Source organism: Pundamilia nyererei, unplaced genomic scaffold, assembly GCF_000239375.1.
Source record: "Pundamilia nyererei isolate P.nyererei 1_Seehausen unplaced genomic scaffold, PunNye1.0 scaffold00158, whole genome shotgun sequence".
Classification (NCBI taxonomy): Eukaryota; Metazoa; Chordata; class Actinopteri; order Cichliformes; family Cichlidae; genus Pundamilia; species Pundamilia nyererei.
This window is the reverse complement of record NW_005187559.1, coordinates 1,099,790-1,117,806: the sequence shown is the minus strand read 5'-3', so window position 1 is coordinate 1,117,806 and position 18,017 is coordinate 1,099,790. Positions and strand designations below refer to the sequence as shown.

The 18,017-nt window shown below is 42.0% G+C and overlaps 1 protein-coding gene across 6 annotated transcripts in view; it reads left to right on the top strand.

Annotated features, from left to right (window-relative positions):
- LOC102196955 (protein sidekick-2-like) overlaps nt 1–17,607 on the top strand; it is an 85,551-nt gene extending 67,944 nt beyond the window's left edge. For 2 of the 6 annotated variants that reach the window (XM_013913894.1, XM_013913891.1), the window contains 28 exons: nt 1,073–1,188; nt 1,361–1,556; nt 1,659–1,757; nt 1,881–2,072; nt 2,222–2,343; nt 2,468–2,577; nt 2,848–2,998; nt 4,376–4,613; nt 4,700–4,815; nt 4,938–5,127; nt 5,313–5,411; nt 5,926–6,120; nt 6,220–6,421; nt 6,505–6,608; nt 6,861–6,931; nt 7,054–7,189; nt 7,366–7,422; nt 7,850–7,951; nt 8,071–8,186; nt 8,272–8,458; nt 9,747–9,884; nt 10,391–10,573; nt 10,669–10,794; nt 10,888–11,052; nt 11,132–11,272; nt 12,290–12,458; nt 14,916–15,045; nt 16,449–17,607. In XM_013913894.1, coding sequence (XP_013769348.1) covers nt 1,073–1,188; nt 1,361–1,556; nt 1,659–1,757; nt 1,881–2,072; nt 2,222–2,343; nt 2,468–2,577; nt 2,848–2,998; nt 4,376–4,613; nt 4,700–4,815; nt 4,938–5,127; nt 5,313–5,411; nt 5,926–6,120; nt 6,220–6,421; nt 6,505–6,608; nt 6,861–6,931; nt 7,054–7,189; nt 7,366–7,422; nt 7,850–7,951; nt 8,071–8,186; nt 8,272–8,458; nt 9,747–9,884; nt 10,391–10,573; nt 10,669–10,794; nt 10,888–11,052; nt 11,132–11,272; nt 12,290–12,458; nt 14,916–15,045; nt 16,449–16,868 — 4,271 coding nt within the window. In that variant the 3' untranslated portion in view covers nt 16,869–17,607. Of the gene's footprint in view, nt 1–1,072; nt 1,189–1,360; nt 1,557–1,658; nt 1,758–1,880; nt 2,073–2,221; nt 2,344–2,467; nt 2,578–2,847; nt 2,999–4,375; nt 4,614–4,699; nt 4,816–4,937; nt 5,128–5,312; nt 5,412–5,925; nt 6,121–6,219; nt 6,422–6,504; nt 6,609–6,860; nt 6,932–7,053; nt 7,190–7,365; nt 7,423–7,849; nt 7,952–8,070; nt 8,187–8,271; nt 8,459–9,746; nt 9,885–10,390; nt 10,574–10,668; nt 10,795–10,887; nt 11,053–11,131; nt 11,273–12,289; nt 12,459–14,915; nt 15,046–16,154; nt 16,394–16,448 lie in introns of those variants that run through there. The other 4 variants (XM_005745429.1, XM_013913892.1, XM_013913893.1 and 1 more) reach the window with 4 other exon arrangements.
- Nucleotides 17,608–18,017: the final 410 nt, after the last annotated feature.

The window sequence follows — 18,017 nt, the reverse complement described above, 5'->3', positions numbered from 1 at the left end:
TACACAGAGCTCTTGTGTCTGTCTTAGTTATGATTATAATTGCGCAGCTTCAGCAGCACATGCCTTTTGTTTATTTTAAGAAACACTGCTCTTCAAGTGCTTTCTCATTTCTCCCTCAGTTTCCTCTTTGCATTCTTCCATACATAGCCCTTTGTATAAATATTGTTCATTTGTGTAATGAGCCCTACATGTGTCTTTGAGATGAATACAAGCTGTCTCTTTGAACGCTTTGTTTTGTCTAACGACAAACTTTTATTTTGAAATGAGGGAATCTGTCTGGCACAACTAATCTTAAAACCTTGAAAGATTTGTGCACACATTTTGTGTAATGTCTGATCAATTAGCCAGTTAATGATCGATTCCAGCTCAGAATCCGTTGCATCTGCAATTAAACAAATGTGTGGAGAAGCACAACCGTGCTGTGGCGAATTAGCAAAACTATGAAACCTGGAAAGTATAGCATATGTCGCAATTTTATTTCCCTTTTCTCTTCACTTGCAAAAAATGTAAAAATGGTTTCATCATCTGTGTCATTGTTAGTGAACACGAACAGTGAACATGTTTAGCTGAGCTCTCGTTAATTGGATGTTTCCATCATTCGTGCCATTAAAGACAGAAGAGCAGAAGAGCAGGTTATGCTCTGAATTTCAATACAAGAGAATTAGGAAATGCACAAGGACAGGAGGACCAGTACCGGCCAGTCAGCTTCATTAATGTGCAACTCCCTGACTGTTTTCCGGTGTTACATCAGAGTGGCATGCTCGCTTCAAACAAATTGCTGCAGGGTTCACCTGGAAGCTGCCTGAGGCAACTGCTTTCACACCCGGTGTGATTGGCATGTTCTTACCTCCCCAAATGAGCAAAAATAAAAAATTCCCTGAGCCTGATTCTCACGCTCTAAATGAGGTTGGTCTGAAAGCGCCTCTTGTAGGCTTTTCCTTCCATGTCTCATCACTATTCCCATTTTTCTCTCTTCCTTTGCTTATCTGTCTGCCCCCTCTCTCCCTCTACCTTAATCTTTCACTCTGCCTGCACCTCTTAATGTTTTTTTTTTTTACTTCCTCTGGATCAGTGCCCACTGTGCCACCAGGAAATGTACAAGCCGAGGCTGTCAACTCCACTACTGTGCGCTTTACCTGGACTGCCCCGAGCCCGCAGTTTATCAATGGAATCAACCAGGGATATAAGGTGAGCAGCTCCTTTCTGTAAACTGGTGCACTCTGGTGGTCAAGAAGGGCATTGTTGTTACAGTATACAAGCACTATCAGTCAGATTTTTTTTTAACTCACTTGATAAATCCTAAAAAAATCTTTGGTACCCAAAATGTCCACAATAACATCTCCTGTTATTCAATTCCCAGCTTTTGGCCTGGGAACCAAGTCGGCCCAACGAAGTCGCTGTGGTTACAGTGCGCCCCAACTTTCAGGACAGCGTTCACATTGGCTATATAGCAGGCCTTAAAAGGTTCACAGAATACTACACTTCAGTATTATGCTTCACTACCCCAGGAGACGGTCCCCGCAGTCCGCCTCAGCGGTTACGCACACATGAGGATAGTATGTGTCCCTGTTCAGGAAGTTATGTTGGTATTTAAAGATCATTATGTGCCAGGCTGTTGTCCTACTCATACGCTACTTGTTTTTATTATGTTTTTATAGCCCCTGGTGCAGTGGGACACCTTAGTTTCACTGACATATTGGACACCTCTCTAAAAGTTAGTTGGAAGGAGCCACAAGAGAAAAATGGTATTCTCACAGGTAACCATTAAAGATGAATATATAACATGATTATGTCCCTTTGCGTTGTCCACTGTTTTAAGTCACCAAGACATAAAACTGAAATTACTGCGTAACTGTCTGGTAATTCCCCACCACTTTCAGGTTATCGCATCTCCTGGGAGGAGTTCAACAGGACAAATACCAGAGTAACCCATTATTTGCCCAACCTGACTCAGGAGTACAAGGTTACGGGGCTCACTCCTCTCACTACTTACACCATCCAGGTGGCAGCCATGACCTCCAAGGGCCAAGGCCAGCTCTCTGCTTCCACTATTTCCTCTGGTGTACCCCCAGGTCAGGCCTTTACTGAGTAGTTTAACGATTAGTACTCGGTAGACACTAGAATAGTAATTTTACTGAGCGGATTTCTGTTCAGCAACCTCTAAATTCTATGAACAATTCAATTACTACTATTCAAGTGTTCATTCAATTCTTCACTACAGAGCTACCTGGCCCTCCAACCAATTTAGCCATCTCCAACATCGGCCCCCGCTCTGTCACTCTCCAGTTCAAACCTGGTTATGATGGCAAAACATCCATTTCCTGTTGGCAGGTTGAAGCTCAGGTATGATTTAGTTAGACATTTTAAGATTATTGTATTTATCTATATTTTCATGCTTAGGTTGAACTGTCATTTTTGTTTCATTTGTTCAGCTGCTGATACCACTCCATTTCCCTATGCATTTTAGATTGGTATAATTGGAGAGAATGAAGAGTGGCTAATGGTTCAGCAGCTGGCTAATGAACCTGATGCTAGATCACTGGAGGTTCTGGACCTGAACCCTTATACTTTCTACAGGTGAGTGCACACGCATCAAACCACTGCGCACCCTCCACACACAGAAACTGTCTCTCCTGTCTAATGTTAGATTAGGAATTATTTTAGCCTTTAACTCTGCTCATAAAAAGATCCTGTTCCCTTTTGCTACATTGACCGACTTTGTTTTTGGACATCATTAAAGCCCCATTTCATCAGACCTGTAACAGATCAGTTCTAATCCTCTGTATCATAATCAACACCAGTTTATCCACACTGTTATCCACAGTTATCTGGCTTCCTTTGTTGCAGGTTCCGAATGCGTCAGGTAAACATCGTGGGCACAAGTCCTCCAAGTCAGCCGTCCAGAAAGATCCAGACCCTGCAGGCCCCTCCAGACATTGCCCCAGCAAATGTCACCCTGCGCACAGCTAGTGAGACCAGCCTGTGGCTTCGCTGGGTGGTAAGCCACCCTTCATTTCACATTGGTCCCAATTCAGTTAGTCTGAAGTTTATTGAGTTTCATCAGATATTATTAGGTCAGGACTCAATTTTGGATATGTAGATTTTAGCATGTTTTTGCATGCACCATGTAAAGGCTATTTTTAAATTACTTTTTTTTCTTCTGGAAATGTTGGAAAGTATGGTTGGGATAAGACAGAATTGGGAAAATGCCCTTGGGTTGTTAAAATTATTAAGATAAGCTTTGTAAAAATCTGATTTTGGTGAAGGACATAAAAATTCATCCATCCATTTACATTTTACGGTCCCATAAAAATCGTGGGGAAAAAATCACATAATAAAAAGTTTGCAATAAAATGATTACTTTGACAGTTTAAAATAAATAAACCTGTTTTCAAAAGCCTTAGTTTAGAAACCTTTTTAATGTTTTGCTGCTCTTCTCTGGATTCTCTTATATGATGAATAAATAAAGGAGATGATATTTACGATGGTTCAGAAAGCCACATGCACTATGTCCTTGGTTATGGCTAATTTCTGTGTCAGCGAGGTTCTCTTTGCGTCACCGCGGTGTCAACTAAGCACCGAGACACAGAGACTCGTGGCGTTCCTGCAGCTCCTTAAAAGGATTAAAAAAGGTAGATATACCAGCAAATAGGTGTCAGCTGGGTAATAGGCTCTACAAATTGATGACATAGCTCACTGATCGTGACCTCCTTTCACAAGCTGAGTGTTAAACTGTCGTAAAAATTTTGTGGCTCACTTCATGGCTGTGGCATAGAAGCATCTATGAATCAGGACTGCGCTAATTTAAAAACTACAGCTCCTTATGTTCAGTGCACTTAAGCACTTGCAAACATCAATTGTTTGCAAGTGCTGGTGAGAGCTACTATTCTCAAATAATTGATCTATGTTAATCTTATTAGTACTGACAGACAAAGTTAAGTGAAAGTGCACAACTCTGTTGCATGTGAAGCTTGCACACAAGAATTTCACTCACATGTGCTGTACCAATGTACCTGCACATGTGATGTGACAATAAAAGTGATTTGATTTGATTTGATTGGAAGAATATTGTTGCATTTCAGTAATAATATATTTTTAAAAATCCGAAAAGCTATATTTATGCCCTGCTAAGCAACTACATTTTAATTGCTTTTCAAGACTTGTAGCCTAAATATGAACCTGTAGTTCCTGATTTAAAGTTCTACAGTTTTCTTAAAACATTATCGCATTTTAAAATCTAAGCTAATCCCTGCAATTCAAACGAATTCTTCTTGTTCTGGCAACACTTTGTACCTACTGTCAATTATGATGAAATTTCTATTGATCTTGCTTGAACTGTGGATATAAAAACAGCAACAACAAAAAATCATCTTAGCCTCTTCCAGAGTGGGAGTACAATGGCAATCCAGATCTGGTTGGGTATCGCATCCAGTACGCCAAAGCCGGAACTAAAGGGGGGGTCCTTTCTCACGTCATAATGGACCGCCTAGAGAGGGAGTTCACCATAGAGGACTTGGAAGAATGGACAGAGTATGAGGTCAGAGTTCAGGCCGTCAACGGTATTGGCTCTGGACCATGGAGTCAGCCAGTCCACTGCAGGACAAGGGAGTCTGGTGAGAAAATAAATATTCTATGGCAACATAAATCACATAAATGTCATTGAAGCCTTTTAAATGTCCTCCTTTATCTTCTGCTGCAGTCCCCTCCAGCGGCCCCACCAATGTCTCAGCATTCGCCACCACCTCCAGCAGCATATTGGTGCGGTGGGGAGAGGTCCAAGAGACTGATCGCAATGGACTCATCTTGGGCTATAAGGTAACAGCTCTGACTGTTTGTCTGAAATTGAAACAGATTTCAGAGTAAAATTCATATAAATAATGTGCTTCTAAGTGCTAATACTCCTAAAGTCATTATGTAAAATATTCTGCATCTTTCAGGTCGTTTATAAGGAGAAGGACTCAGACACAGCTCCAGATTTCTGGACAGTAGAGGGAAACACCAGTCATAGTGTCCAGCTAACTGGTCTGGGCAAGTATGTGCTCTATGAGATCCAGGTATTAGCCTTCACACGAATCGGAGACGGAAGGTGCAGCTCACCGTCCATTCTAGAGAGGACTTTGGATGATGGTAAATTAACTTTTCCAAGCAACTTTAACCTTTCTGCTGTAGCTGAAGCTCTTTATGTTTCATCTCTAAACAAATGTAATATCAATAATGTTCTTTTTCAAATGTATACATTTGCTTTTCTTAAATCACTGGATTTCTGTTGTGTATGATATTCTTGGCTAATGATTTTTCATTTGCTGTGACAGTACCAGGCCCTCCAGTTGGCATCTTGTTCCCAGAAGTCAGAACCACCTCTGTTAGGCTTATCTGGCAACCTCCTGCACAGCCTAATGGAATTATACTGGGTGAGTTTACAATAAGCAGAACTTCTACTATAGACTTTGATAGCATTGGGAGAGAAAGTCAAGGCTGGTCAAGGCAGTGGAATTTTATTTTTATAACAGCTTTCAATATGTAGGAGTTATAAAGGGCAGTGAATGATATATTAAAGACATTAAGCAAAGGTATAAAAGACATAGAAGGCAATAAAAAGACACAAATTAATGGGATGTAAAATGAGTAAAATATACGAGAAGATGAAAATCAGCTAAAATAAAAAAGACAAATTAAACGGAAAAATAAAAACTTACAGCTCAGCTTCAGTTCTGGAGTGTCCCAAATTAAATTTCATAAAAATGAGGGGGGGGAAGAGCCTTAAGTCTCAAGCCATGATTAAAAAAATTTTTTTTGACCAAGAGTGGAATTTCCCTTCAAATTTCCACATCTCCTCTGGTTTGATTTTGCACTGGAGCAAATTTGTTCTTCTTGCTTATCCCTTTTTATGCACGACTTTATTTTGATATGAGTTTGTCTTCTTAGCTTATCAGATCACATTCAGAAGAAACTCTTCAAATAGCAATGCTGCCACCGTAGATGTGCTGAGCCCCAGTGCACGACAGTACACAGCAACAGGACTGAAACCAGAGATGGTTTATGTATTCCGGCTCACTGCTCAAACACGCAAGGGTTGGGGGGAGGCTGCTGAGGCTCTGGTGGTCACAACAGAGAAGAGAGGTTAGTGTAAAATGCTGCAGCTAAAATGTATTATTTAAATGATCCACCTCTAAATATTAAGGCTGAGAGGGACCGTGTGTGTCTGTCTGTGCCCTTTAGCTCGACCCCAGCCCACGAGCCGTCCCACAGTGCCTCAAGAGGAAGTCCAGGCTCGTAGAGTGCTGTTGTCATGGGAACCAGGCAGCGATGGCTTGTCCCCAGTTCGTTACTATACAGTCCAGTACAGAGAGCTTCCAGACAGCAACTGGACTGTTCACTCTGCATCAGTCAGTCATGAAACAAACTCCTATATAGTGGACAGGTAAACATAAAAGTCTGCTTTAATACCCTTATTATTGTTAGTAGCTCTGTGTGACATATACATGCCTTCTTCTCTCCCTCAAGGTTAAAGCCATTTACTTCTTACCAGTTCCGTGTTAAAGCCACCAATGACATTGGAGACAGTGAATACTGTGAGGAGAGTGAAGCCATCACTACGCTACAGGATGGTAAGAATTTGTGACTAACCCAGCACGCACCACAGAGACATTATCTATTGATTTTTCCATTGAGTTTCTAACTGCAAAAGCATGCCTTTACATTTAAGCTTTGACTTTGAATTATCGCAGTGAATACTTTACGTCAACAGTATGTGTATTTACTGTCGAGCTGTTCTCCACCACACTGTTTGAACGCCGTATCGCTTTCCACAGCTATGCTGAACTGGTAACACAATGTTGTTGGTTTTTTATCTTTTCTAGCTCCAGACAAAGCACCAACAATATTGTCTGTTACACCCCACACCACCACCTCTGTACTGGTCAGATGGCAGGTAGGTTGGTAGCTTGAAAAGGCTTTTCCTTTCTTTTATTTTGCAAAGGATAATAGAATAGAAACTAATATTAATTGGCCATCATTAATGTTGGACATTAAGCAGACTTCCTCTCCTCCTAGCCTCCTCCTGAGGACCATATAAATGGAGTCTTGTTGGGGTTCAGAGTCAGGTACAGGGAGCTACACTATGACAGAGTACGCAGCTTCACTGTCCGCACAGTCAACAGTCCCTCAACCAACTGGGCTGATCTTACTGGTGAGTTAGCTACTTTTTGAAAGCTTTTGCCTGTTATTTAAATACCTTCACTTAATTATGCTGCTTTAGCATCACCGAATGCTGCAGGCGATCCAAAAAATATAAACAGAAATGCGCTCTTTGCCATTTTTCTAAACCCGCTTTTATTCCTCCCTATTTTCCTATTTAAACTCCAGCTCCCTACAGCGTCAGGAACTTGAGTGAATCCTCGCTCACCCAGTATGAACTCGATAGTAAGTCGCGTATCTCTCTTTATGCCCCTCTCTTCCATTACCCTCCATCTGTTTGCATGTCATCTGTGAAAGTTTATTTGCACAAAATATGCCATTTGTATACTAATTTACAGCAAGTGTGCCTTCCATCCTCCCACTCATCTGTAGCCACTAAGGGACCACCGCGGTTTCTTACTGTGTGCAAATGACTTTAATCTCTCCAAGCTTCCCTGTCATTATTTCAGCATGCGTTCCGTCTTTTTAATCACTGACAAATCTTCCACGTCCCCACAACAACCTCATCTTTTTATCAGTATGCTTCTTAATTCTCGCACTCCATTGTTCTGCCACGGGCATCACTGTGACTGTCTCTCACCGGAGTAACTTCTTATTACTCTTTCATCCTAACTGTTCTATTAAAACACTGCTATGGGTTCTCTGCTTGCAGATTTGAGTAAACACAAACGCTATGAGATTCGTCTCAGTGTGTATAATGCAGTGGGGGAGGGTCCTAGCAGTGCACCACAGGAAGTGTTTGTTGGAGAGGCGGGTATGTTTCTTTTCTCTCTGTGCAGCAAGTCTGCAAGACTACTTACCCTTTATCTTTATTCAATTTTTAGCAGTTATATCACATAATAGCTCAATTACTTAAATCCTGCCCTTATCTAGTCCCAACAGCCCCTCCGCAAAATGTGGTGGTCCAGTCCTCAACAGCAACACAGCTGGATGTTACGTGGGACCCACCTCCTCTGGATGCCCAGAATGGAGACATACAGGGCTACAAGGTATCAATAATGTGTATTTATGTCCATGTTTATATTTTTTCATTGAAAACCTTATGAATCCCAAACTCTTTCATTTTCTTTCCAGATCTATTTTTGGGAGTTTCAGCTCCAAAATGAGACAGAGCGCCTGCGTACCCTGTTCCTGCCAGAGCTTGGGGTGAAGCTTAAAAATCTGACAGGATACACCACCTACATGATCAGTGCGGCAGCCTTCAACGCTGCAGGGGATGGGCCCCGCTCCCTGCCCACCAGAGGGCGCACTCAGCAAGCAGGTGAGTCACGCAAAATCCAGACGTGGACAGAAAGATTACAGTGATCCTTCAAAAGACCAGAGGGATTTATCTTGCAGCATCGTGCTTTTTGCAGTCTTTGGATCTATATATCTTATTCCTCTTTATCTTTCGTTAATCCCCCCTCCCCTTGTCATCTGCACAACGAGACTGCTCATTATTTAACCACATCGCTCGGTGGATACATGGTTTTCAAAGCTTTTGAAGAGTAGAGCGATACAAAAGGTGTTTTCATATTGACTCATTGTGTTTCTATAGCTTTAAGACAAATAACATAAAAGCTTTCCCTCCTATTCAGCAGGAAACATTCTCACTGAACAGTTTTGTTCTGTGAGATGTAGTATTAGAGATCTTTTTGGCACATCCTACTGGACAAGCCATGGGGGAAGCAGCCTAATGACAGCAGGGGAGAAAAGAATACAAAGTGCGGGGGACACATGTAGATTAGTATTTTTTGGCTACAACTGCACAAAGATGTCTGTGTTTACAAGCTAGTGAAAGTCCCTCCTCTGCGATTTCTGCAGAGAATGGTTTACAGTGTATATTTCTCACGTCTCTCCCACCCCCTTGAAGGCTGTGACATTGGCAAGGGGTACAAAGTGCTGAGAACTTAAAAACACAGGCAGGAATTTTGGCTCCTCACACAACAGGGTACTGGGAAGTGAGCCAACACAAGCTTTTGTGATTTTTATGCAGAATTGTGTCTAAATCCTGACACTTAGCTGGATCTGGGTTGGTTCAGCACTCAAATTTCTCAAAGCTGTTGTTCAAGGTCACAGAATGAATTTTAGTGTCACTTCAGTGTCTTCTTTTGGGTTTGGGGGAATTAGTTGCCTATACTGCTGTGCAGGACTTTGTTTGGTCCTCTTTCACGGTACCCAAATTTTTGAATTACATGCAACATTTAATTTCTGCTGATTATTCTTTTTATTTATTTTTTTTCTGAACTGTCCTAGTATTCAATTTGCATAGCTTGTCTTTTATGAATTTGGCAAATGTTCTTCTTGGCTGTAGACACTAAGCACTGCCCATGGATTTCACTGATTTGCTGATCCAAAAACCAAAACTTTTTGTTGCCAGTGTAGCTTTGAAGGAAAAAGCACAAGTAACTAATAAAAAATGTTTTTAAAGAAAACTATTCATATTTACTTCACCGACATCTCTTGGTCAGTACTTTGCAGTGTTGTGACCAAGTCTTCATTGTATACATGGTTTCATCTCACGACTGTTATATTAACATCTCAACTTTTCCCACTTTCTTTGACAAAAGCGCCAAGTGCTCCGAGCTACGTGCACTTCAGCGAGTTGACCACCACTTCGGTCAACGTGTCCTGGGGAGAGCCGAAGCAGGCCAACGGCATCATTGAGGGCTACCGCCTGGTTTATGAGCCCTGCACTCCAGTTGATGGTGAGAAACTCCTGGAACCTAACAACTCTGCCATTGCTTGACATTCCTCAGCTTGCTTTTCTCACGCAGTGATTTACGACCTCAAGCCTCTTAACCACACTCTTTTTTTTTGACCTGCGCTGCTTAAGCTTATGCTCTAATTTGTTACAGATGAGTGTAGGCCCTGCAGTAACATATATGGCATGGCTGATAAAATATGTTGGAGTGTTGTACAGTTTTTACCCTCAGTGAGAGCAACATGGTTAACAGCCAGCTAAATGCAGTTGCCTGAACCAGATTGTCGAGTAATTGGGAGCAGAGGTGGAACGCTGAGCTGCTGTGGTCCTGTGGCTATCTGCTAATCGACCAAGAGTTAAGCTAGATAAAGCAATAAATATATTTTCCTGGTCTCTGACAGTGAGTTTATCTGGTCTTGTGTGTGACTGTATGTCTGCGCTTATGCACAAAGCTTGGCTCTTTGTCGCTTGTAGAAAGCAGTATCTAGAGTCTTAGTGTTTCCTGTACAGACTCCTCTCCTCGCACTCCAGGTGTCAGTAAGATAGTGACAGTAGATGTGAAGGGCAGTGCTCCCCAGTGGATGAAGATCAAAGACCTGGCCGATGGTGTCACATACAACTTTCGCATCCGGGCCAAAACTCTCACTTACGGCCCCGAGGTTGAGGCCAACATCACCACTGGACCCGGAGAAGGTGGGATGCTATAGCTTTTCTTTATTACAGTGTCAGTAATCAAATCCTTTGAGGACTCCCTTGTCATTTTTTATCCACCGTTCTTGTTTTCTCAGGAGCTCCAGGCCCTCCAGGAGAACCCTTTATTTCTCGATATGGCACAGCTCTCACACTGCATTGGACAAGTGGCGATCAAGGCCGTGCACCCATCACGCGATACGTCATAGAGGCCAGACCATCTGGTGGGCCAATTACAAACATACATGTTGTTTGAGTTTTAATCTGTCCACCGTACACTTTAATTTTATTCACAGATTTTCTTATTTTGCCTTTAGATGAAGGATTGTGGGACATTCTCATCAAAGACATTCCCAGAGAAGTGACATCCTACACGCTTAATATGGACATGCTACGAGAAGGGGTCACCTACGACTTTCGAGTAATTGCCGTCAACGACTATGGCTACGGGTCCCCCAGTGCCCCGTCCCCTTCCATATCAGGTCGGTTGTAATATAAAATGAAGACTTACGCAGTGTTGTGCTAAATATCAGATATTAATATCTGTTATTTTGGTTTCAGCCCAGAAAGTGTCTCCCTTCTATGAGGAGTGGTGGTTCTTGGTAGTCATTGCTCTTGTGGGACTCATCTTTATCCTCCTCCTTATTTTCATTCTCATCATCCGAGGCCAGAGTAAAAAGTATACCAAAAAAGCAGACTCAGGTATGAAACACACCTTAAACTCTGCTAATATCTCAGGCTCTCTCTCTGTTTGCAACCCAGGCAATCAAGTGGAATTTGTCTTCCTCTTAGACAGGTCTGCTGAGCGCTGCATTTTAATGACTGCAGCATCCAAAGTCTATCTTGTTAAATGGGAGCAAAAAGGCTCACACAGTTAGACAAATGGCCTTGATTTCCCTCCGTTGTTTGGCTGACAGGGGAAAGATGAGGGTTAATGTTATCAGTGAACAGCAGAAATTGGCAGATGAATAAATATTATTGTTCGTATTTTACTGCAGCAAGGATCAATACTGGAATAAATGGCTTGGCAGTGATTTAATGCTCAGGTCATTAGATAGACTGAGAGTAATTATTTAACAACAGCAAAGGTTGCTCCTGTATCACTGTATCAACAAGTCAATTATTTTCTTTAAACGCAAGGGTATGGTACAGGAAGTTAATCATTGTAAGTAGCCGTATTGTTGGTATTATTATTAATACATTATGACTGACACGCAAGAGTCGCATTAGACAGATGGGAGCAATGTTTGGGGGAGAAGTGAAAGTCAGGGCAAGCCTTCCTAATGCCTCCTACTACTGACTTTTTAGCTTAGCCAGTGTTCAGCATGGTGCCAAGGTTATCAGGGTTGGCCAGCTCAGACAAGGACTGTATGTGTGTGAGGACACAAAGATGACCTCTTAGTCCCTCCCAAACATTTCCCAGCTTTCCTAGCTGTGAACCTGTTCTGCCAACTGGAGGCTGTTTTATCTGGAATCGGTATTAAACATTGGGCCTGACTAAGTGGTATTTACCTCAGCTTGTCCTGTACTTAAACAGCATTTTGACCTTTAGCAAGGTTTTGCAAATATAAATTAAGGAGAAACCATTAACAGAATGACCGTGCAAGTCTTTTTTTGTGTGTCAAAAATTGTGTTTTCCGAATACAGTGATAAAATAATCCAAGGTATTGAAATGTATTTTAGATTTGATTCATTTATTCCATTCCACAACCCACACAGTGTCATCCTCATACCCCCGTCCAGGCAACCACTCCAACTGCACGTCGCTGCCTCTGACGCACGGAGAGATGGTGCGGCTCGATGAGGGACGCTTCCCAGCCCTGGAGCTGAACAACCGACGCCTCTCTGTGAAGAACTCTTTTTGCCGTAAAAACGGCATCTATACCCGGTCAGTCAGCATCACCGTAAATACCTCCTGTGTGCATTATGACCGACGGCCACTGCTTTTAAAGCTTGCAAGCAGATATTCCATTTCTCAGATATATTGCTCTGTCAGTTTTGTCACGTTTCCTTTTCAAGTGTTTTTGTATTACTTACAATATATACAAGAATTAGTATTTGTTGTTGTGTGTTCCCCTCTTCCCTTAACAACAGTTCAACAGTTGCGAGTGAAAACAACTGAACCTTGAGGGCACCAGCTGGTGATTTGAGCCTCCTTCATCTCCTCTCATTGATATTCAGTGTTTGAGTGGTGCAAAAATACATATTGGGGGAAAGCACAATACTGGCTAATTAACATTCAAAACCTCTTTGTCTGTTCATCAAAGCTTTAGGCAAGGACTGTCATGGATCGCGGGCTGCAGACCCAAATGCAGAGTTCTGAAACAGACTTTGTAAACAAAAAATGTAATTGTTATTCCAGGTAATCCAAAAGACAGCAGGAAATAACATAAAGAAGACTTATGAGACAGAACCGACTATTTATTTTTGGGCATGAGTGCAGAGGTTCTCTTACACGCAGTGCTACGCAGGCTATCACGACGCAGAATAATGTCAGCAGGACTTTGGTAGGCTGTGTCTTTGGTAATGATTATGCAAACATGAGATAAATAGAATTTCCCAAACGCTGCAGCATGATAAGCACGTGTGTAGACATAGGTCAGGGCTGGAGGAATGGTCAGTTGGTTGTGTTTGGGGGATGGTGCTTCAGCGTCTGCTTCTTGTCACAGCACTAAAATAGATGTTGTTTTTTTGCACATTAGTGTGCACATTGTGGTGGAATGTGTTAGGGGTGCACTAAAGGGCAGAGGAATCTGTTATTTTCTCCTTGACCAAGGAGGCCAAGGGGATCAAAGAGCCTTGAGTAGCTCCCTCTCTTTGAAGAGCTCCAAACTGGTACCGTACTGTTTGTTAATGATCTGTAGACTAAGGGAGGAAGAGCAGAAGAGCTCCCTGTGGGATATTTGAAAGGGTGAAGGAAAGAAGGATGAATTAGACAGATAAGGCGAGGGGGATAAATACAGTGCTCCTAAATAATTCAAAGCTCAGAATCTATTGCCCCTCCTCCCCTACACTCACATGGCTCCATCCTTTTTATGTCTGGTTCAACCTTGTCTTAATGTAGTTTTTTTTTTCCACAGTCCACCCCCTCACGTCATCCCCTTTAACCCAGAGGAGATATCCCTTTGTTGTGTCAACCTTTTCATGGCCGTTGTCATGTTGTGTCTTCTAAGCCTGTTCTTGGCATTCCTGGTGATTTAGCGCCTGTGTGTACATATTAACTTTTTTTTTTTTTTGGAGAGGTTGTCAAGGTTGCCTTCTTTATGCCTTAATATTCCACTTGACATCACAGCATTTTATGCTTGTCTATTCTGCCCCCACATACATTTTCCATTTCAGATCATTTAAACATTTACTTTCATGCAGTGTCTAGTTTATGCAATTCGTTAGTCTCTTTTTCTGAAACCAACTGAGCAAACCCTTCTTTTAATGTATTAGCCTGAGATGCATACTGAGCCCACTGATGTAGCGCAGTGATGCGAGGGTAGTGGTCCAGTTTTGGCTTTCAGACCATCCAATTCAATCTCAGCAGACCTTGAACGCAGCAGTAGTCATTACAGCAGAAGGAGAAAAATAATTGTCTGCACAGATGTTTCTCTCTGCTTCACTTCATGGACTTAATGACTGGAGCCGAAAGAAGTTAAGGAGTTCTTTTTTTACTTGACTTGCATTCATACTGTATGAGAACTTCTTAATGCTCACAAAGCTCAAGTCCACGCTTAGTTACCCAGCTTTTCTGCAGGAAGTCTAAAACTCTGATTGAGTCGCTCTGTGTATTAATTCAGCTCTAATCGCCACAGAGTGCTTTCATGATCTTCATGATCTTTTTTCTTTTTTGCATAAATTCTGTTCATGAGGTTGGCACAAGTCCACTGCCAAACTTCCACAAACACTTTGAAAGATTAGAAAAGAATAGCAAAAGTATAAGATCAATTCTAATCTCTGTCCTGCCTAATGTAGTGGCTTCCAGGAATGCACAAATAACCCATGCTGTGCTTGTCTGAATCATTTTTTTTCATAATCAATAAGTCTGTGCTGGATCTATTCATGTTGTTCCCACTGAACACCCTGTGGCTTCTGAAGCTTCATTTTTAGAACTGTTTTGGTGGCTTTCTTTAGTTGTCTCTGTGGTGTCAGTCACAGGATTGACACAGCTTTTTACTCCCGAACGAAAAAAAAAAAAGTGAGAGCTTAAGAAAATCAGTTCGGAGAATGCAATTATGATCAAAAGAAACTTCTTTTTTCTTATATAACATTAGCTCTTTATCATCTTCTTGCTTTTATAACTCTCCTTCTTAACTCTCTACTTTTCTTAATGCATTTTATTTCTTTTTTTTAAATTCAGCTCTCCTCCAAGACCAAGTCCTGGAAGTCTGCACTACTCAGATGAGGATGTCAGCACTAAGTATAATGACCTGATCCCAGCAGAAAGCAGCAGTCTGACTGAAAAACCCTCGGAGATATCTGACTCGCAGGTAAGCGCTGACCCAGGCTTACAGTCTATGCCCGACCCTGCGTCTGGAATAAGCAATGAACTTAAATTAAAAAGTCAAATTCAACTGTTTAAATTTCTCACGGAGAAAATCCTCAGGGCAAAGCTGTAACCTTTTTAAAGTTAAAAAAAAAAAAACTTCTCTGGTTCAACTTTCTGTTCTTTTGTTACACTTGGCAACTATCCTCTTGATAAACTCAATTCAGCTTGTCACAGTCACCGCTTTGCTAGATGCAGAAGCAAGACAGCTGTCTAATTATGAAGCAGCATTTGTGACGATAAATTAATGACATTCTGCAGCAATATCTGCCTCAAGTGGATCACCTCAAAATTAAATACCCTCTGTTAGCGTCGTGCAGTGATGGCTGATGTTTCTGGATCTTTTAATACTGATTTCTTTCATGGCAGGGGAATACACAGCCGGTTCCCGTGCCTCGCGTGTGCTGAAATATCTTCACAACTAATTAATTTTTGTCAAATAGAAATTGTTAATCTTGGCTTCCATGTCTCAGCTCGCAATATGATGAGTGTGTGCATAGAATAGTTTGGCCCAGTGAGGAGATGGGAGGCTTGAAGTGATGAGGGATGGTACCTACAACTGGCAGAGAAGCCGATTGTAGCAGATTCTGAACATTTGTCTTCCCACACCCGCGCTGTGTCTCCCTGGCCAATTTGTCTGGTACCTGCACAGGCAAAACATTGTTCATCCCAGTTTGAGAAAAACAGATCTCCCAGGAGACGCAGGCTGGTGTTATTCTTTTCCTCTGCGTAGCCTCCCACTGTTTACCTGACACTTGTGCAAATAAATGGTGCTTCAACATCTGTTGAGCTACAGTGTCTCAATAGAGCAGTAGATGAGCAAGTGCTCATCAGGCACACAAATGTGCCAAATGTATAATGCTTTCTGTGGGAGGCTTTTACTATTTTTTTTTTAAACAAATACATGTAGCAGAATAACAAGAGGATTCACTCAGACAAGCTTTTGCCTGATGGTTTTGTGTTACAAGAAAAGGAGATTAATTCTGTAAACATTATCTTTCTCTAATTCTAGGACACACTTGTTTACATGTATCATGTTTGTACTCCATACAGCTATCGGTGAGCTTCTACATCTCAAAGATTCTCAATAGAAGTGATTATCTGGCCCATAGAAATGCACATGGATTCATAGATTTCCCATTGTCAATAGATATGTCCTGCTGTGCCGTGACTCAGTAGCTACTGTGTTGTTTGTCAACCAGCTGTACAATACTGTAAATAGAATTAGCCTTGATTTGAGACCATGAAAATGTAGCTGTCATTATACTCTGTAGTAAGCGTCGTAGCACGTGTTCTGCTTACTGTCTTCATTTTTTGCCAAAGTGACTTTGAACTGTTGACTGACAGGGCAGCGACAGCGAATACGAAATGGATCAGAGTCGGCAGAAGACCCACTCCTTTGTTAACCACTACATCAGCGACCCCACCTACTACAACTCCTGGCGGCGACAACAGAAGGGCGTCACTCGTCCACCGGCATACGGCTACTCCCAGCCCGAGCCCCTGGTGGAGCAAGAGTCACGACAACACCCACCACCCGTACCCCCCCTGCCCCCTCTTCCCCCTCTCCTCCCCCAGAGCGCCCAGTCACCACAGCCCCAGTGCCAAGGCCAGGGCACCCTCTTCAGGCCTAAGGGAAGCCGGACTCCCACCCCCTCCCTGCTGTCCTCCGATCCCCCCAGCCAGCACAGCACCCTGTACCGGCCCCCCAGCAGCCTCGGCTGTGCCGCTCAGGCACCTACCGCGGGCTTCTCCTCTTTTGTTTGACACACAGCTCTCCTTCCAATAACAACAGGACCCTGAGGACGAAACTTTGATTTTTGTTGTTGTTGGTTTATTTGTATTTTGCTCCTTTTCTTCTTCTTCTTTTTGATCTTTAGTTCTGTCTTACCGACAGAGTTGTTGCTCAATATTAAGCATTGCAGGCATCTTAAATAGTGCTTTCTCCTCTGTGAAGAGTGTATGTATGATTGTGCTGAGTGTGTATGGTTGGTCAATCTGTGTAATATGTATTTTATGAAAAGACAATCATTTGAAAGTTTTTGTGTTGCTTTAGCAAATTCATTTGAACGATCATCGATGTAAACAAGAGAGAACAGGACCTGAAGTTCTGAAAAAGAAATCCTTGTTTTCAAACCCCTGTATTATTGTTTAACATGAGAGCTTTATTGAAAACAACCACCTTAGAACCATATAGAGTATGGACCACTTGCATTGCTGAGACTGGACAATGGAAAAACTGACTCTTATGGAACAAGCGATGCCTAACAAAGGACAAAATGTTGTGAGAAAATGACTCTGAGTTGGAGAGAGGCACTTGCGGTCACTGTAGCCCTCAGCTGCCTTTAAGTTTCTCACTCTGCCTAATCATTGTTGGAAATGCATTGTGTATTTACTATATGTACTTGTCTCATCTTGTTTACCAGATATTTATATCAAGCAGCTTCAAGCTCAATATTTTCAGAGCATCACTAGTGAAAATGTTATGAATCACATTAAAGCATTGTGGCACCTTTATAGTAGTCTGAGGATGTTGATTGTGTGCTCATGTCAGTAGATATACAAGCAAAGGCAAGCTTTATAATGTGTATTTGTTTGCTTTAATGTTATTCACAGAAAATTACTAAGACCCAAAAGCACAAATCCCCTTGGTTCATTAGATACATACACTTATCGGCCGCTTTAGTAGGTACACTTGTTCAACTTCTCATTGAACTCGATCATCTAATCAGCCAGTCACATGGCAGCAACTCAGTGTATTTAGGCATGTAGACATGATCATGATTAAAGTTCAAAGAAAGCATCAGAATGAGGAAGAGAGGTGACATGTTTGTTGGTGTCAGGTGGGTTGAGTATTTCAAAAACTGCTGATCTACCTCATCAAAATTTAAAATAGAAGGTTCCAATGGTAGGGTC